Source organism: Rhea americana, unplaced genomic scaffold (genome assembly GCF_003343005.1).
Source record: "Rhea americana isolate MKP2758 unplaced genomic scaffold, rheAme1 scaffold_46, whole genome shotgun sequence".
NCBI lineage: Eukaryota > Metazoa > Chordata > Aves > Rheiformes > Rheidae > Rhea > Rhea americana.
In genome coordinates, this window is record NW_028186601.1 from 4283817 (window position 1) to 4305035 (window position 21219).

The 21219-nt window shown below is 41.6% G+C and overlaps 1 protein-coding gene across 1 annotated transcript; it reads right to left on the reverse strand.

Annotated features, from left to right (window-relative positions):
* Positions 1–1518: 1518 nt before the first annotated feature.
* DCSTAMP (dendrocyte expressed seven transmembrane protein) lies at positions 1519–14962 on the reverse strand. The gene is made up of 4 exons (XM_085316245.1): positions 14926–14962; positions 8290–9341; positions 2422–2745; positions 1519–1614 (listed from the first exon to the last, which is right to left on the reverse strand). Exons 2-4 carry the CDS (start codon positions 9313–9315, stop codon positions 1519–1521), a joined length of 1446 nt encoding a protein of 481 aa, XP_085172371.1. The 5' UTR covers positions 9316–9341; positions 14926–14962.
* Between the last annotated feature and the right edge of the window lie 6257 nt (positions 14963–21219).

Genomic DNA, 21219 nt, shown 5'->3' on the forward strand with positions numbered 1-21219 from the left:
AAGAGAAGGAACTGGGCAGCATAGCATTGATATCCCACATTAATTAAGACACTTCTGTGTGGAAACACTAATCAGAGGAAGGTCATATCTCCCTGCAACGGTTGCAGCTTGTGTAAGTGTTTCAGGTGGAAAATAACTTCTGACACTCGCTACTAGAAAGTTTTAAATAAGTCTTTATTCATTCAGATAACAGAGGCTTCTGTAAATAGCTGACCTGAGACCATGCACATATTATAAAGGAACAGAGAAGAGTTGTTATTTTTATGCATGCCAGAGAAGGAAGCTGGCTGTGGCTGAAAAGGAAGAGTACACTGGATGTTGTGGGCTTCATTTTTAGCTATACATTAAACCTCTAGTGCCACTTCAGTCAAACCATTCTTATATCTCTGTGCTTTTAGCATTTGTTTACAATGTCATATGAAGGTCRCATCCCTGATGTTAGTTGGATAGATGAAGCACTCAGCATTGGCTTAAATCTGTTCATTCTATTACTAGTAGCATTAATACCATAATTCAGCCAATTTTTGCCATGTCTGCAAGMTCCCTCAGATTACAAGATTTGAAGYACTGTTCATACCTGCTTGTATGCCCTTACACTTCAAAATCAGGTCCTTGGCACCCACAGCATTTTATTCCATGGTATTCTAGTTCTCATGAGCACTCCCTCTTCTTTACTTGCTACTTTACCTCTCTCGTGACCATYGAAGTTATGGGACAAGGTGCACTAATGATATGGTCTACAGACACGTGGAAGTGGGAGATCAAAACTGAGTGAGGGTGCCGGGATGGGAGACTAGGATTAGAAACTTCTGAGAGATGAATCAGACAAAATAAGTGAGGGAGCTAAAGTGAGAGGGAGGGAGAGTTTGGCTGGGCTAGAAGAATGAGAGGGAATAGAGGTCTGGAGAGAAGGCTCCCTCTTACCATAGGGAATAGACAGCTACAGAGGCAGGAGCAGGAAGGTGTAAGAAGCCAACGATGGGAAAAAAAAAAAAAAAATGAAGGGTTTGGGCCAGTTGAGCATCAAGCCTAATAGAAATGTCTAGAAACACCTAGGCCCACGACATCAGGTTTTTGGCCTACCYAGAAGCCAATGGACAACCTCTGCTGTGTCTTCTAAATTAATTCCTGACAAGCACAAAGGTGATAAAACTATTACTACTATCATGTCCTCTGCTAGCTCAACTGAAGGAGGTAGGTGCAGTAGTCGAAAAGGCTCCAAGCTGTTTGATTCCTTCCACCCAAAAGAACAGACCTTCCACGACCATTTAAAGTGCAAAACAATGCAGATTCCAAGTTAAAACATTAATGAATATTAGTGCAACWAGGAGCTCTCTGTGGAGAAGAGCATATCTCCTGTTGCTTCCTGATAAATACCAGCTTTTCCAAAACACTGCAGACCTTTGACCCCACTTTTGCATTTTAAAATTGAAATACCATAGGAAAATACATTCTAGAAAGATGGATGCAATACATAGGRTCTTGTGGAGCCAGAGAATCTCAACCTTATCCAAAGATTCACTTGGCCTCTTCTATACTGTTGTCTTTTAGCACATTCTTTTCTTTCTTCCTCACTGCCGCTCTTGCCTTGAGTATTGGAAACCAAAAGTTAACCTGAAAAGACAGAAAGACGATGCTAAGATCATAGTATTACTGAGTTACAGACCACCTAGACRCTAACATCTCATACAGTCAATATTGAAAGTGATTTCTTATAAAAACTTTTGTATGTATTTTTGTATTTCTGTAGTTATCTGGAYTTACCATAAATATATGTTTATGTTTATATTTCCCTTAATATCTATACTTATATATATTTATGCAAACATTACACGCACACACACACACACATATATATACATATGTATACATACATACATGAATATACTCATATACAAACATTTACAGCAAATGTTGGCAAAAAGTTCTGCTCCCTAATGCTCTTTGCAGCTGCCTTCTGTCTATTCTTTTAAAATAAAAATATATTATCTTCCATTTTTCTAAATATCAATTGAATAGCTCTGCTCAGAAATGCCTAACATTTGGTGTCTAGATTGCAAGATTACTTTTTGTGCTGGATGTGCTTTTCAYACATCCATGAAAACCACATTTCTGGAGAGCTGTAGGTTTCAGGAATAATTTCTTGCCAGCACGTAGTCATTTGGGTCATTTGGCTGTACCCACGTTCTGTTAGATGCATGTGTGTTGAGGAACAGAGCAATATGGTAATATGATCTAACCTTGAAAGGCAACTTGTCTCCAGGCCCACTTCAGGAAAGCATTTAAGTATTCCCTATTCGGGAAACCTATTAACACATAACTGAGTTTAAAGTTAAAAAATGTTTAAATATTTTCTGAATGTGAATCTGGCTACTACCCTGAGACAAGGAGATTTGTTTTTCCATGCTGCTGATGGCTTACCGTTCTAGCAAATGCATTCTTCTTCACAGTTTTCTGTTGCTTCTTTGCTCTTTTCTTGAGTAATTTTGCATGCAGATAATATATCCGTTTCATCTCAGTGTCAGGATAAAATGACGCTGATACGAGTATTTTAAGTTGGGTGAGAACACCAGAGAATAATCCCAAAATTATTAAGAAAAAGATGATAATTCCAAGCTGGATCCACGTCATGGACAGATATAGTTCTGGCTTTGGGATGCAGTCATGCTTGAACAAAGAGATCTTGAAAAGATCATTCTTTACAGTAAGTTCTCTGTTACCAATGATAAAGTTGTTCTCATTTCTCTGCACAAGAAAGGGGGAAAGAGAGAGTTGATTATAGTACTGATTGGCCCCTTTTTAAGTATTTTCCCCATTGGATATTCAGTTTTACAATGGACTATAAATCATCTGTCCATCCTGTCTTCAAAAGGCTGCTTACAACTATTTATTTATTAACTGTCTTTAAGATGTGTCAGATTGCATTTTCACCATTTCTATAGGGAGACTGTCCTACAGCTTGAACTGCTAGAAAATTAGCTGCTTAGTGACTCTGACATACAACCATTTAGYGAATCTGGCTGTGGTGGCATCATGTGTTCCCACTCCCCTGAATCTGCCCAGGTCTTCTGTTAGAGGGTCCTCCCTTCAGAATAAAACCGCAGAGCAGAACGTGTCAGTCTCTTCATTTGTGGTTCAAGGGGTACTSAGCAGAGCTTCCACGTCTCCACCTAGGCCGGTGCTATGACCACAAGGTTATTGGGCAAAACAAAGCTACCTCTCCTCCTCTAATAGGTGCCTCCTCTCAGAAGAGCTGATGGCTTGCACTGTTTGTGGACTGAGACGCTGAACGACAGGATCCAAATTAGGTATGCTGTTAGGGTCAGTATTTCCGACTAGCAAGAAACTTTCTGCTCAGCTTGTAGGAACACTGAATCAYCCAGCTCTCTTTTCTTTTATTCTCATCCCATCCTGTCCGGGAAATATGTGGCTCTTCCCTCTGGCTCTTCAACCACCTTACAGAGATCAGGCACTTCTGTTAATTGCTCATTAGATAAGTCAAGTTTCCAAAATATGCCATTCCTCTTCAACCTGTTCTCTCTCTTCTTAACATTTCCCATTAACCCTTTTCTTAACATTATCCTGTTCCAATCTACCTCAGTCCATTGTTACCACATACTGAACTGATGTAGAAACAAGGAAAACTTTCATTAGAAACTCAGTATGAAACACAGGTAAGAAAAGGCATGCAGATCTTAACTGTTCATGCCAAGAATAAACACCTCAAGAGGTTGCTGGGTCTGTTCTACTTTCAGTCTCTTTTTCTGAGATCAGCAACACAGAGGTTTGTTATGACAAAATTGTTAAGATTAAATTTTATATTTTTGTATGATTAGCTTTCATTGGGGACCTTGCTAAGTTTTCTGTTTTTAGAGAGAGTCTATCAGCTCTCCAGAGAATTGAGCACTGCACATAAACAGAACAAATCCAAAATGTAGAGGCCGTGAATCAGACAGGCAGGCTCAAGCTCAGGTTAGTGGATGATGTGACTAAGCTCTTTTCTTGAACTGACTTGGGTCACAACCAAGGCAGATCATGATGAGGGGCTGTCCTCAAGGTAAGAAGGGCAGGAATACATGTAAAAAGTCAGAYAGAATCACATAGAGAATGGCTAAGGTTGGAAGGGACTTCTAAAGATCATCTAGTCCAATCCCCTCAGCTCAATCAGCAGGGAGTAGGTTAAGCAGGTTGCTCAGGATCAGGTCCAGTCAAGTTTTAAATTTCTCCAAGGACAGTCTCCACAACCCCTCTGGAAAAACCGTTCCAGTGTTTTCTCTGGGCAACCTGCTCCAGTGCTTGACTAGGTTCACAGTAGAGAAGTTTAGGGGGAATTTCTTGTATTTCAACCTGTGCCCTTTCCCTCTTCTCCTGTGACTGGGCATTAATGAGAAGAGCCTGGCTCCATCTCTCTCACTTCATTCCATGAAATATTTACATATTTACATCGATAAGATCTCCCAAGTCCCGTCTTCTCCAGACTGAAGAGTCCCAGCTCTCTCAGCCTCTCCTCATATGACAGAGGCCCACATCTCTTAATCATCTTTATAGCCCTTTGCTGGAATTGCWCCAGTATGTCCCTCTCTCTCTTGTGCTGAGAAGCCTAGTACTGAACCCAGCASTGCAGATGTGTCTCACCAGGGCTGAGTAGAGTTCTTGGGTTTCTGTTGCCCTTGTTTGATTCTCTGTTTGTTGGGATGGACTGTTCTTGAGCTTGGAAGAGTGTGGTGCTAATAATGCCAAGTTGTGGTTTTGATTTCTGTATGGACCACTCATTTGAGGATTGGACTAGATGATCTCCAGAGGTCCCTTCCAACCTTACCAATTCTATGATTCTATGGGGAAAGGCAGGAACTCTAGAGTACACTCTAAAGTAAGAGCTAACATGAGGGGTAAAGCATGTGTGGCAATCTGCCACTGCAACATATCTCGCATTAAATTGACTGAACAGGTGATGGCAGCGTCTCTGCTTTTGCAAAGGAATCTGACCTCTCCAAGATGATTCTGACTTGCTACTAATTCACACAGGTACAGCAGATCCAACAGCTTTTTAAAAGAAAGTTTGGGTAATAATCTACACTTGGCAGCCTGTATTCTCTAGGTGAAAATGAGTTCTTCAGCAAGAGAGGACTTAACAAAACTCTTACCTCTTAACAAGAACTGGGAACTTTTGGCTTATGTGTGCCATACAGATCCTGAATTTCTCCACTATTTGTTAAGAAAGAACTAGTTAAAAATTCAATTTTTATCCTGTGGAAATGTTTGATATTTTGATATATGATACAAAAAATATCATCATCTGAAGAATGATGGAATTTGACTGATGGTCTGACTTTTCATTTCGGTGTGAGGCTGTACTTGCCTGTGGTGCTCTCATGTCTCAAGCATGCTGTGCCCTAAGGCTTCTTTCCTCCTCATGGCTCAATCCCAAACAGATGAACTTTCATGACACACTAGGACCACCAGACTGCCACAGCACTGTCTAAACAGAACCTGCAACAGTTTAATAGTGTGTCACTGGAAGTGTGGTCTGGCTGAGGAGATCAGCTCAGAGGGGCAATATGTCGTATGCAAAAGTCAGAATGGAAATCTCTCTGTCAAAGATTGTATGTCCTATTCTGCTTACTTGTAATTTTGAGCAAAGCACTTATTGCATCGCTCACCTTAAGAATCTTAGTCTCTGAAGTCACTTTTGGTGAGGTGAGCTTTGGAGGGTGGTGAGAAAAGGGAATGAATCTGCAGTGTGATCAGCTTTAAGAGGAAGTAATAGAAAATATTGCGTAAGGAAGCACTGACAGAAGAAAGTATTTGTATCACATTGTACTAAGAGTCAAGCATCCCTTTTAAATGCTTTTATTTTGAAAGTATTAAAGGATAATATGCTTTGGGCAAATGTCATAAGCCTGTTCCTGCAAGCTATCAAAGTGGACAGCTTTCCTGTGCCTGTGTAGCATCACACAGTAATGAAGTAGGCATCAAATGTGCATCGAGATGTAATGTCTGCCCCCCTTGCCACCTGCTCCAGCAGCTGCTTACACATTTTCTCCTAAATGATAATTCAGAAATTGTCCTTGGACTAGGGGCTAGAAGCTGGGAGGCCTCATTTCCAAGGGGATGTCCTATTAGGYTGTATTGTCTTTACACTCCTCCTTCCAGATTCTCTACTTTGCACTCCTGGCTTCATCATGGCCTAGCTGGAAGATGAGGAGTGAAGAATAACTCATCTACAGGGAGCAGTAACCATTCCAGGGAGTGAAACTCAGAGCCAGCGCTCTTAGCTACTCAAGGTATTTATGCAAGAATTGTACTTCCACCCACATTCTTTGCTATGCTTGAGAGAGGKCTCTTCTTTTCATATCTAGAGGGGATGCTTGTGCGCTGTACAGGCCTGAAAGCTGCCTGCTCGAGGAGACAATTGCTTCAACAATGTCCCAGTAGCTCAGGGACAGTGTTCTTGTAGAGGTACTGAAATTTTCAGTAAAGACAAGAAAGAGAAAGGAGAGCCCTGTTTTAGCTTTCTGAATGACTCCCCAAAGACCTTCACATGCCTTGCTCTCTCCTATGAACATACAGATAGCCTCATGGCCTRCTTTTGGCCTTCTAAATCACCTTATTAGATCCAGATGTCTTCAAGGCCTGAGTAAGGTGCTGAGTGACTGTCAGACTATGACCAGAGTGGCCTACATTTTCACCAGGAAATGTTAAATGTCTAATATTGTGCAACTGTTCCTGTCCAGAAATTCAGCAATCTTGACTGAATAAGTGAACTCAGTGTATAGCTCCTGAATAAGTGTGTTTGAAGTCCACAAAGTACACATCTTAGCAGCAGGGTTGTTTAGGGGAAAATGCAGCCAAGGGGGTGTGCTCCAAGGTTACTTAACATATGGAGAACAATACAAAACACCCTATGCTTGCGCAGGAGTCAGAACAACCTTGCTGTCGGTGATGTTGGCCCCCATCTTTTATACAACAGTCTACTTAGTACAAGATGCTGAAAGTGGGAAATCTTATTTCTATTCTGGCAATAATGCTCTTATAGGTAAAACAAACTACAGTATAGTTACAAATGGCCCATATTAACAAAGAAAGCAAGAAATCTTGCACATTATGAAAAAAATCAAGTCCTCATAAAGATGAACTGAGAATCAGATCTCTAACTGAGAAAGACAAGTTGCTTCCTGAGTGTAATATTACCTTTCCTGAAAAAAGCCAGGGTATCCATCTTCATGCCTTTGTACTAGTCCTTTYTGAAATATTTTGTGATGACAATATATTCTCTAAGACATTTTTCTTCAGCAATGGCACAAATTCAAGAACTACAGACAAAGTCATAAATAAGCTACAAGTAACCTGGTGCCAAGCAGTTCTTGAAGACTCAGATCGTAATTTGGTAAAGATCGTAATTCGTGAAAGGGAACCTTTTTGTGTGAATTCTCTATAGAGACTGCAATTTATTTTACAGCCATGCTGGAGAGTCCTACTTTGGGCTTTTCCAAATTGCAGGCAGGACTTTATTATAAATACCTGAGAAAAATTAAAACAAGGAGTCTTTTTCACTCAAGATGGAACTGAAGTTCTCATCCCAATATACAAGCAGTTTGTCACCATGAGGGCGACTAAACACTGGAACAGCAGTGCATTCCCAGCAATGCTGTGGAATCTCCARCCTTGGTGGTATTCAAAATTGATCAGACCAGACCATGAGCAACCTCATGTACCTTTGAAGTTAGCCCTATTCTGTGCAGGAGGTTGATCTAGATGACATCCAGAGGTCCTTTCCAACCTAAATTATTTGGTGATTCTRTATCAATGCTGTTCCTACTAGAAGAACCTTCAGATTTTGGCAATATACTATTATTTTGTGTGTATACAGCCATTTTTTTTAATAATGAGCTCTTCACATTATTGAACTGAAGAAAGATAGCCATCTCTTACAKCAGTTTCAGTCATAGCCATAAAAATGGTGCTTCACAGACAGTATCACCATGAGATTTCATGTTTAAGCTTCTGATCTTCTCCGCATATATAAATGAGGGGATGAAAGTCCTACCTCTCATGATTATTACTCTTGAGAAATATAATGACACCTTTTGGAAAGATCAGAGAATTGTCTGGYTCCATCCAACATATATATCTGATAAATATAATGACCTTTTTTGTCACAAATGTATATTGCCTTGAAAGAATGGACAGCTCCTTGGCTGCAAGAGCAGATGCTCCTGCAGCTGTTCAAGAGGAAAGGAAATTCTTCTACACTAAACTAATAAATATAAAGTTCTGAGAAGTACTTACTTGCTGAAAGAGGCTGAGTCCAATCTCTAGATCTGGCAATTCTTGGAGATGCTTATTCACAGAAATAATTAACCAATAAAGCAAGTAATCTATTGCTGCAAACAGAAGCCAGATGCAAAGATGAACAATTACAGGGAGCAGAAAACGCTGCATGCTTTTTCCATCTTTCCACGTGAGGCGGAAAGATGGGATTGTCACATAATCTTTTCTTTCATGTCTGTTAAGTGGCAGAATGCAGGGTTTTTGTTGTTGTTTTTGATGTTCATCAAATGCAACAAACTGTTTTGTGATATAAATATTTTTAAACTTTGCACTGTGAGATCCCACAAATTTTTTGATAAAGAGGCCTGTGCCTAAAGAAACTAGAAAAATCCCCATTATAGGCAATACTCTCTGTCCTATATAGGGCAGTATAGTCAGCATAAAAGATATCTGGTTAGCAACTGCCTGAATTTCTTGTTTTGTGTTATTTAGCTCTTGTTTCAATGCATCATCTGAAATCGAATAAGATGGTGTGAATTCATGACTTAATGACACTATGTCTTTAGTTAGTTCATTGGAAAATTTGGCCTTCTGGTAAATCCATTTTATTGCCTCAACGTAATGTTTTATCAAGGCAAACTGCTCAACCTCTAAATGACAGGTTATACTGTCTGCCAGAACCTTCAGGTTGTGAAAAATGCTTTGGATGTTGCCAGCTACCACAACACCTGTACCAGCAGTAATAAGAGCATTTCTGCCTTCTCGCAGTCCACAGGAAAGAATGAACAGAATGCTAAAACAGCGCAGGTGCTTGAAATAGCAGAGTGCAACAGAAAACGTGATCCAGATGAACCCAGAAATCAGTAAGGGATCCAAAGGCTGATGTGCAAGGGAGAAATTTATGCCAAGAAAGAAGAGTACGCTTGAGAGGAAGCCAACTGTAGAACAAACTGCAAAAAGCTGCATCAGATACTTCCAGCCAGGCTTCCTTTCGGATATAAAAATTTGCCAGCCTTTCYGGGCTATTGAGACAAATATTCGCATTTTCTTCTGATTGCTGTTGACTCAAACTAAAAAGAAAGGAGAAAGAAAATTCTATTAGTTGTAGGGTCACATTATTGACAATAATATGATTTTACTTGACTGATCAACTCTTCTTCACACTGCAAAAACCATCAGAGTCTGACTCTGACTGAACTGCCCCAGGTGAGGCTCAGGTAGACCATGGAGCTGAGAGAAAAGAAAACTGGAAATCCCTCCAATTTAGAAAGCACAGGGAAAAAATGCCATAGGTTTGCCTGGCCGCTTAGTCTCAAATGTTACATATACGAACACCGAAGAGACTATTCTGAAATGTATTTTGTCTTTCTTTTTTTTCTTTCAAAATATTTGCATCGTTTTACTTTCTGTACGCTTTGGTTTCTCATTTGGTATACAGATGTAAGTGTACATAAAAAAAATACATATATATATATATATATGTGCATGCACACACACACACATATATGTATGGGAAGAGAAGGTGAGGTCAGCAAGCCCACCACACCACTTGGTGCTTCCCGTGGGATGGTAGCTTTGCTGGGAAGAGCGGCGGCCGGGGCGGGAGGAGCAGGGGGAGCAGCGCATGCACGCTGCCCGGCAGCGGGGAGCGCGCTGCCCCTCTTTCTGCCGGCGCGAGGTCAGTGCAGCGGCAAGGACGTGTGCCTCAGAGGCACCGTGCTCTCTTTGGGTCTCTCCTGGGACGGCACAGCTACAGACTGACCCGTATATCCMGTTAACCCTAATTACACTGTTACCATCTTTCCTGCCGAGCAGCATGCCTGTACTGTAAATTACAGAGTGCTTTTATGAGATTAAAGCAGTTCCTGTTTGATGGCAAACAGTACACACCCTCTGTTCATGTCTTTCCTTCTTCTTTTACAACATAGTATTTGTTGTGCAATTGGTCCAAAGATACACAACTAATTTGTATGTATATTACACTTTAAACATACTAGAACAAATAAGAACCTAATTAAATAAAATAAACTGTTTCAATTTTATCTTATAATAGGGAACAGTTGTCTTCACAAATACATCCTGAACGTATTATTTTGTCCTTTGTTTAGCTTGAACACAGCAGGTAGCCAGGAATAAAACTACTATTTCRTGTACATACTGTATTTTAATGGCATTTGACTTTATGAACACCGTTAGCATTCACTTTAATGTTTTCCCTTCCTCTCTTTACTGTTATTTATGAGGTTTGTCATTACCACTTTTGCATATAACAGGAGCAGAACGTGATCAGAGCACCCGTCTGATTCCAGTTGGGCCCTTCTTGGCCTCGTTGTGCTCTGGGAGCTATTTTTCTTGGCCTCACTTGTGCCTGACCCTTTCAACTGCTGGAGTGGTTTTGGTGCTTAATAACTTCAGCAGGGATTAAAGGTGGGCAATAACTCTCAGGTTGGGCTGAACCCCTTGCACTGTCACACCACTTGGCAAGGCTTAGGAAACCTCCAGTTCACTGAGTAAATTCAGTGTAGCAGCAACTAGCAGTTCTTTCACAGGAGTGACGATTAACATCAGCAAAACATTCAGGGAGCTGTTGCTAGAAGTCATGATGTGTTTGGGTAAGTGGTACAAGCAAAACTGGGAGAGGCAGCATACAAGACTTTGGACTCAAGCTTTACGGTTAGCAGAGCTATCCTCTGCTTATATGAATTGTCTCCTTTCCCCTGTTCTTATCTAAGCAGAAATTAATTAGCCATTTTAAGGAAACATTATTAGAGAGGAGACATTCATCAGCCTTGAGTCAGTCAGAGCCTGACCTAAGAACTACTAACAAACACTGCCAGCAAAGTCTGAACTTCATAGATCGGATCCTTAACAGCATATGCTGTCACATCTTCACTACAGATTTAAAGAAAATTATCCTATGCTGTCAATGGATTAAGAGTTTTTCACTTAAAAGTCAGAAAAATCAAATGTAAAAAAATCTAGCATTTACACAACATTATGCAAAAAAGTCTGTGTGAAAAAATCACAGAGTTTTTCTTTGCATCATTGGTTTTTGTGCTCAAGCGTAGTTTCTACATGGCCTTTGTATGCACACATATAGTGCATTCCTGCTAGTGTTTGCAAGCATAGAGTATACAGGTTGCAGAACGTGCCTGAGAGTTTGGGATGGTTTGCATGCAAGACTGACTGAATTTAAGAACTGGAGAGAGTCAGGAATGAAGCTACTGAATTAACAAAAACCCGACTTCTGGGACAGAAGATTGAGACTTGTAAAACATAGGTAGAAGCAGAAAATAATCAGAAAGTCTCCTTTTCTGGAGAGACATACAGTTGCTGTGGGCTTGCATGAGGAATTGCTGCACTACTCAGCAAACACAGAGCAGGTTTGTCCCTAATCTGTGTGAACACAGAGTTTTAAGGCAGGAGAGGAGCCACTGACTTTTGGAGCCTCCCCTAGAGGTGCTCAGGTGAGACTGTGCGGTCTCCGCCGGCAAGGGCAGCATTTGCCGTTCCCTGCTGAGCCCTTCCCTGGAGCGCAGCCACTGCAGGAGGCCCAACCTGGGCGTACGTCTCTGTGGGTTTTTTCATGCTCCCATTTTTCCGCATGAGACGCCATTAACAGACACAGATAATCAGTGTAGGAGAATCACCCAAAGGACGAAAAYTGTAGCCTAAAAAAAATGAGGAGGCCAAAAATTCCAGTATCAGCGAGCTCCTAAACAGCTGCGAAAGCTTGGAGGGAAAAACAACACCCTGGCTCAGAGCTAGAAATAAATCTTTGGCTCAGCTAAAGAGACTAGTTCAGTCCTTAAAGAAATAGTAAACYTTGAGAGCTTTCTGGAATGATGCCTCCTGAAAATACAAAACACAAAAGCTCTCCTGAGGCTGTTAGGAGCAGATACGAATTCTAACAGGAGGGTGGCAGGAACAAACCTTTCTTCCAACTGTGATCTGATGCACAATGTTTTCCTCCTCTGTCCCATAACATGCACCAGTGTGGGGACTGCTACCRTTATGTGTGTAGCATATGGAAAGAATTATTCTTAGAGAACACTTTTTTGCCCTTAAGTGCCAATTTCTTTCAACTATATTTTTTAATGATCCAAGCCACAGAGGGGAGCTGGACCTCTCAARCTCTAACTCTACCTTTGAACCTGTCTTTTCTGTAGGACATCAAGAGAACCTGTCTGTGCCTTTGTTTCCCTCTCTAGGAAGTACTTGCTCATATCTCGAAGAGCGATATTTGTCTACCACRCTGCCTGCTGGCAGGATTAATTATGAGGACAAATTCTCAGAAGGGGCTTCTCAAGCAAGGAGTTTGGTCCATATCTCTTAAGGCTTATGATGTGCTTARAAGTCTAAGATTAATACAATGTAAGCAAAAGATATTGTTCTAGTTGCAGTTAAAGATAAAAAATGAAATATTTAAAGAGATTTTAGATCCTGCTTGTGCTATTTCAGATGCTGGCTGCAGWTTTTCAGTAAGTATAGGACAAGTGAAAAATGTCTTTCCAGCTCAGCCACAAGCCCTCTGCTAGAGTTCTGCAATTTTTATACCATACACATTCACATCGTGTATGATTTCTTCCCCTGTTTGTTATGGACACTCCTCCAAGTTATCTCCCAAGCATTATGGCCCTCTTCTTCTGGAATTGTCTCTTCCCAGATACCTCGTTGCTTAGACCAGACCTATGTTTGTAGCATATGGGAGCCACCCATCCRAATTCTTTGCCTCTTCTCAACTAAAGGGAAGAAGCAGCGATCTCATAAAAATGTGTCAGGCAAAAACTAAGAGAATTTACAAAATAATTAGCTTCCATTAAATATTAAGGATAGCTGATATAAATTTTAAGTGCAAGCAGACAGTAAGGACACAGCTGATTTGGCAAGCCAGGACAGAGTCACATCATTAAGGCTTCTTTTCTGACACAGACCTAACGTAGGCAAACACCAGGGCCTGCAATTCCCATTAAGAACTGATTAGTAGCACCAAATTCGTACACTCTCGTGTAAAGCCAGGTATAGCCTTTGTGTAGTCCTGTTATTTGAGCAGAGCTCACRAGGATCATGACTAATTCGGCAGGCCTACGTCCTACACAGTGCACAGGATCTTCATACAAAGCCCAAGTGTCATTACAAACCTAGAGCAGCAATAGGTTTCACACGAAACTTATATCCCATTGATTCTAAAGCTTCAGCTACACAGTGACTTTTGCCTCATAAATCCTATTTGGATTTTGTACAAGAATTGCAGAAAAGAAAGCACACAATAAAAATATAAAAACAAATACTTCCTTTTTTGGCAATTTCAACAGCCTTCTTTCCCAGTCTGGATCGGTTACATTGAAGTGTAAGAGAATTACTTCCCTTTTTTGGATATCATCAGAAAAATACAATACTGAACTATGTTTTAGTAAGAGATAAAAATAAGGGAGAGAAGTTCCACATTATTTCCCTTGGTCATTGCACGGCATTCAGCACAGAAACTGAAAAGCAACATAAAATCCAGCAACATTAATGTAATGATCCTCAGGGCTTCCCTGAGACCCTTGTCATTTCTTGTGTTCACAGATTTTGTTTTTAACTGGGGAAGAATGGTATAAATACAGTAAGTACAAGGGAGGACTGCAATATATAATCAAAYGTGTGCCGATAGGAACTTGAAATACCAAAAAAATGCAGCAATGCAAATAAAATATCAATTCATACAACCCTGCTCCAAAAAAATCCCAAACAAAAACTTCAACAGATCAAGATCCCTTTTTCTTTTTTAAATACAAGGCTTAGGAAAATTCTAAACAGTAGAAGATACTATTGAGTCTTCAGGATTCTATGAGTTCGTGTCACGTCATCTAATTTCAGATGTCTACAGATCAATGCCTACACCTGAGTTACCTGTCTTTGTGTCARTGAGAAAAAGGCGGCTGCTCAGGGCTATACTCCTGACCTATTTTAGAAGTCCACCTTAGACTGAGATAGATTATATCGTATGGAAGTTTTTTTTCTCTATGTTGACAATAAAGAGTCTGGATTACTCAGATAGAGCTATCCAAAGTTAAACAAGATGGACTTTATGTTTCTCCGCTGTAAGCACAGATAATATTTGACTGATCTCAGCTCTCAGAAAAGGACACAATAAATGCATCAGGGGCAGCTGTAGAGTTTGTGCAGTTATAGAAAGAAAATGGAACTCGTGCTATCAGCAGTATTACATTTGGAGGCTCTGATGCTGCAGACACACACACATGTGCTTCACTTAAAGCACTGGCAGGAATGGAGGAACAACTTGGGAAACCCAAAAGATAGTTTGTTTGTTGACAAAAGCAATTCTATAAAGCATAGAAAATTCCTGGATTAGGGAAGTAAGGTTACCTAGTCCTTTCTCCTGCATGTAATATCAATACACATAGGTTTGGAACAGCCTAGGACTAAATAGCTGCATGAACTTTAGTAAGTTAGTTTAGTACTCCAGTTAGTAATGTGACAAAAATTAACTCAACTGCAGCAGAACTATCATAATTTACTATGGTTATAAAGGAATTAGTTCTTAAAGCAATTTCTTTTTGCCAGTGTAATAATGTGACTTAGAATAGCTAAATCAGTCCATGACTGCTATTAACAGTTACTTGATATTAACCCTAAAGTGTTACTTACGGGCTCTCCTGTAAAGCACGTGATCTTCACATCGCTGTGTCTCTTGGTTTTGGTGAAGAGCAGAGAMTGGCACTGCTAAAAAACTTCATATGAGTCATTTTTCCCCCTGCCCTCCCTCAGTGAGTCAGGCACACCACAATTCTGAAATTATTCTGGTCTTGACAAAGATTAATGTGGAAGTAACTTAAGCCTAAGACCAAAATAGTTTATAATTTGCAAGTGCCACTTTCCACCTTTTTCCTGACAGTAATAGATATACGCAAATGAATTCTGGGCCCAGATTTCAATGACTTAAATTTATGTTGAATAATGCCTTAGGTCTGGAACATCTAAGCTATTTTGGTGCTTCTCATTTAACCTGGTGGTAATTTGGTGCTCAAAAAACTTTCAAACTCTACTTCTTTTTACTCTACAAATGTTCTTGCTGAGATCTGTGTGAATATTTTGGTAGAAAATGTGTCAGAATCTGGCCCTTAGAATGCTACTCACATTAAATGTCCAACAAAGAAGCTCAAACTATGTAGGCTGTAGAATAGGGTGGTCTCTAAAATATGCCTCTTATACATGGTTTTAGATTYGTATGTAAGTATTCCTTAATGAGAGACAGAATGGCACCAGGCATTGACATGACACTTACACTTTCAAAATCATCTACAGATATTTACTAATTCTCATGACACTCCTATTTCAGCAAGCACTTTTTGCAGCCTGTATGAAACAGTCTTCATCCTGTTATGAATATTTATTATTTGCATTGTAGCAGGCCTTTGAGACTTTCCTGAAGAGAGACAGGTACTGTAAAGCTTACAAGTGAGAAAGTGTTTCAGTCCTAGTTTATGTCTGACAAGAAAACATTGCATGATGAGCAGTGGTCATCATGAGCTCACCAGTCACTTAATGATTGTCAAATTTGGGGGAGAGAGAGTGTTTTTTGTTTCTTTGTTTGTTTGGCTTTTTTTTAATTTATTTGCAGATGTCCCAAGAAGGATAAGAGAACAAAATCTGGCCCACATCTCCAACATACCGAAAATGTCTGGTTTCTTTATTCGATAAGAAGTCAGACTTATTTGTTTCTAAGGAACAACACCAACAGTAATAGTAAGAGGGGTTTATACACAGTCTTCTAATACCTTTCCAGTTACATCCTCCATACATTGTCTCTTACATCCACTTTCACAACTASCTTACAATTATTCATCAGCAACCTGGATGAAGGGACAAAGTGCCTCCTCAGCAAGTTTGCTGATGATACCAAGCTGGGAGGAGTGGCTGACACACCAGAGGGCTGTGCTGCCATTCAGAGAGACCTGGCCAGGCTGGAGAGCTGGGCGGAGAGGAATCTCCTGAGGTTCAACAAGGGTGAGTGCAGAGTCCTGCCCCTAAGGAAAAATAACCCTAGGCACCAGKACAAGCAGGGGCTGACCTGCTGGAGAGCAGCTCTGCAGAGAAGGACCTGGGAGTGCTGGTGGATGACAAGTTGACCATGAGCCAGCAATGTGCCCTTGTGGCCAAGAAAGCCAGTGGTCTCCTGGGGTGCATTAGGAAGAGTGTTGGCAGCAGGTCAAGGTGATCCTGCCCCTCTACTCAGCCCCGGTGAGGTCACATCTTGAATACTGTGTCCAGTTCTGGGCTCCCCACTACAAGAGAGATATGGAGCTACTGGAGGGAGCCCAGCGCAGGGCTACAAAGATGATCAGAGGGCTGGAGCATGTGCCCTATGAGGAACGGCTGTGAGAGCTGGGCCTGTTCAGCCTGGGGAAGAGAAGACTGAGGGGGGATCTGATCAATGTGTACAAGTACCTGAAGGGAGGGTGTCAAGGGAACGGGGACAAACTCTTTTCAGTTGTCCCGTGTGACAGGACAAGAGGCAATGGGCAGAAACTGAAGCACAGGAAGTTCCGCCTGACCGTGAGGGGGAATTTCTTCGCTGCGAGAGTGACGGAGCACTGGACCAGGTTGCCCAGAGAGGTTGTGGAGTCTCCTTCTCTGGAGGAGAAGGCCTGCCTCAAGGCCCACCTGGATGCAACCTTTTCTAACATGCTGTAGGTGACCCTGCTGAGCAGGGAGGTTGGACTAGACGATCTCCAGAAGTCCCTTCCAACGTCAACCGTTCTGTGTGATTCTGTGTATGATTTTAATGTTTATGTTTAAACATTCAAATYTATTTTTTTGAATAAAACATACTCATTGCTTTCCTTAGAAATGTTATCGGTGGTGTGGGCCATTGCAGAGATACTACCTACGATGGCTAAGGAATTCTGTATTGGAGATTAACTCTCTTTTAGCTTCTGATTTCAAAGATCCATGTCTGTGGATCAGGCTCAGTTCTGTCCTCAGTCTATTTGTTGACTGTAGAGTCCAGTCCAATCAGTAATTACAGAAGTGCAGACATGAACATTATCCTTCGTTGAATGGCCCTATATGTATTTTTTGACAGCTGATTTTGCAGCAGGTACTGATAGCACTGAAGTAGCAGGACACAGTGGCTCACCATAAGACCAAGTTTCCTGTCCACAGAGTAGTCATATCTTTGCTGTTTCAATAGCAGCTACTAATTTAGCTCAGGAAGCAGGCAGGCAGCACAATGAAAATGGCACAGCCACTGAATTATGCATGATGTAAGGGTATAATTAGATATAGTGCAGGAAGTACCATCTAAAACTGGAGGAAGTTTCTGTTCATTATAGGAAGAATGAATGAAATGATCCTTTAAGCAGAGTATATCTTTCATAGTATTATATGGGGGAAAATTCAGTAAAGTGACCCCAGCAAGTGCACATTAAGTCTGACCAAGTGTCCACCTAGCCCAGCATCTCTGCCTCTTCAAAGGCCTATAACAGTGGTTTTACAGAATCACAGAGTCACTGAAGTTTGAAGGGACCTATTGAGATCATTTAGTCCAACTTTGCCACCTCAAAGTAGGGCAAACATGAATAAGTTGCTCAGGACTGTGTCCAGTCAAGTTTTGAATATCTCTAAGGACAGAGACTCCACAACCTTCACGGGAAAAATATTCCAGTATTTGACCATGCTCACAGTAGAAAAGTTTCTTCTAATGTTTAGGTAGAATTTCTTGTATTTCAATATGTGCCTTTTCCCTTTCTCTTGTCACTAGGCACCACTGAGAAGAGCCTGACTGTCTCTCCTTCACTTATGCCTGCTAGATATTTATACACACTGATAAGATCCCCCTGAGCCTTCTCTTCTCCRGGTTAAATAGTCTCAGCTCTCTCAGCCTCTCTTCACATGGGAGATGGTGAGTGGTGCCTTATTAATTTTTGTGGCCCTTTGTTGGATTTGCTACAATATATCGATGCCTGCCTTGCACTAGGAAGCCCAGCACTGGACATAGCACTGCAGATGCTGAGAAGAGGGGAAGGATCACCTCCCTCAACATGTTGTCCACACTCCGCTTAATGTAGCCCAGAATAACAGTGGTCTCTGCACAAAGACACATTGCTAGCTCATGACCTAACTGTTGTCCACAAGAAGCTCCAGGTCCTTCTCTGCATAGCTGCTTTCCACCCTATCGACACCTAGCCTATACTGGTTCATGGGTTATTCCTGCCCAGGTGCATAACTTTGCATTCTTTTGTTGAACTTCATGAGATTCCTCTTGGCTCATTACTCCACCGTGTTGAGGTCCTTTTGTGCAGCAGCAAAACCCTCTTTTGTTTCAGCCACTCTTCACAGCTTTGTATAAACTATCAACTTTCTAGGTCATTATTGAAAGTGGTGAATGGTATTGACTGCATTATTGACCACTAGTGTACACAACTAGTGAATGGCCTACTGCTGAACTTTGTGCCATTGACCACAGCTCTTTYGGCCCAAGAGTTCAGCTAATTTTTAGTTCACCTGACTGTCCATTTATATAGCCCATGCCTCATTAGTTGTCTATGAGGATGTTTTGGAAGACAGTGTCCAAAGCCTTACTACAGTCAGGATAACCAACATCCACTGCCCTCTCCTTATCCACTGTGCCAGTCAGCTCACTGGGGAAGGCATTCAGGTTGATCAAKCATGAGTTACCCTTCTTAAATCCATGATAACTACTCCCAGTCCCCTTCTCAGCCTTCATATGTTTGGAAATGGTTTCCAGGAGGATTTGCTCTGTCTCCTTCCCAAGGATCGAGGTGAGGCTGACCAGCCTGTAGTTCCCCAGATCCTTCTTCTTTGCCCTTCTTGAAGACAGAGGTAATATTGACTTTCTTCCAGTTCTCATGAATCTTTCCCACTACGACATTTCAAAGAGAATTGAAAGTGGCCTTGCAGTGGCATCAGCCAGTTCCCACAGCACTCATGGGTTCATCCCCTCCAGTCCTGCAAACTTGTATATGTCCAGTTTGTTTAAATGTTCCTTATCCTGATTTTCCAACAGCAAGAACAAGTCTTCCTTGCTCCAGATTTTCCCACTGGTCTCAAAGGCCTGGAATTGCTGAAGGCCAGTCTTACCAGTAAAGACTAGGGCAAAGAATGCATTGCGTTCCTCAGTCTTCTCAATGCCGTTGGCCACCATACAGGCTTCCTGTCCTCTTTGTTTGATTTTCTCTTTGTTAGAATGGACCATTCTTGAGTTTAGCAATCCTTTAAAATCAATCAGCTCTCCTAGGCCTCTCTTCTTTCCCCCATTGTCTCCCATGTAATTCTTCCAAGCAGGTCTATGAACAGGCCAAAGTCTGCTCTCCTGAAATCCGGGTTTGTGATCCTGCTTTTTGCCTTGTTCCCTCATCTCAGGATCCTGAACTCCACCATTTCACAGTCACTGTAGCCAAGGCTGCTTCTGACCTTCACATCCCCAACCAGTTCTTCCTTGTACAAGGTCCAGCACAGCACCTCCCTTCATCAGCTCCTTGGTCACCTGTGCCAGAAAGTTACCATCTATGAACTCCAAAAGCCTCCAGGATTGCTTTTGCCCTGCTATGTTGCCCTTTCAGCAGATATTATGGTGGTTAAAGTCATCCGTCAGGACTAGGGCCTGCAAAAGTGAGGCTTCTTCTAGTTATCTGCAGAAAGGCTCATTTTTTTCTTGGTCAGGTGATAGGTAGTGAACGTTGTCACAGCGTTGTCTATGTCGCTCTGCTCTCTGATCCTTACGCATAAGCTCTCAACTGGCTCATCTGTCCCAAGGCAGCTACACGCATTCTTGCTGCTTTCTCACACCAGGGGCAATTCCCTCTCTTCTACTTCCCTGCCTGCCTGTCTTAAAAGCTTGCATACATCCATGGCAACATTCCAGTCATGTGAGCCCTCCCACTGCATCTCTGTAATCCCAGTGAGGTTGTAGTCCTGCAATTGCAAACAAACCTCTAACCTTTAATTCTTCGTGTTAGTTCCCTGTGCTGCATGCACAGTGCAGATACTTCAGATGGGCTCCCCGTCATGTTCATTTCCCAGGAAAGGAAATCAGGATCTTGGCAGTGACTGGCACCAGCACTCTTTGTCTCAGAGCTCCTCAAGAGCTGAACACACCTGTAAATTACATACAGACAGTGCAGAAATGAGCACTGTAGCTGAAAAAGTATCCTAACATTTCATGTACCCAAGCTCCAAGAGAAGCTGCCGTCGATGATAACAGCATGCTCATAACAATCCTTAGATAGTCATTCCCAACCCATATATTGCAGGGACACCTCTCAGTTTTATCACTGTCACTACTCTTTTTGGACAATTCCTTCAAAGCAGAATAATGACCTATTTACAGCACACACTCAACAGCTGAATCAGTACAGCGATGAACCATGTCCCCAAGACCAGGGTGGATCCTGAAGGCCTGGGGTAGCTGGGTTTGCTGCCATGGTCAAGATATCACAAACTTCAACACAAGGATGTGTTGGCAGAATATTTTCTCAYGCTGACAAAGCTGCAGGGGCTGCCTGGCCTCTGGACTAGCCTGACAAAAATGTTCAGTAGCAACCACTGTAAAACAGCAGCAACTGAGTGCTTACTGGCAGGACCGTATCACAGCTTAGGGTTCTGAACAACAGTATCACAACGCCTGCTCTTCTTCTCTTCACCTCTCTGCCTGCTGGTGTGGTAGAGATCCATCTGCATACCCTAAAAAAATGAGGATGCTTCCAGAATCAGTGCATTTCTGGCCTCTTTTCCCACTTTTCTTTTTAATCGCTGCAGAATGACTGGCAAAATTTGCTTGCACATAGAAACCACTAAAAATGTCTTTACTCAAGATCTGTTCTGAAATTTTCTTAATGCATTTGGACTGATATGATACTGTGATTAACACAAGTTTGATAAGGCAGTATTTTAAGGTTGTTTCCTTTTGTGACACATCTG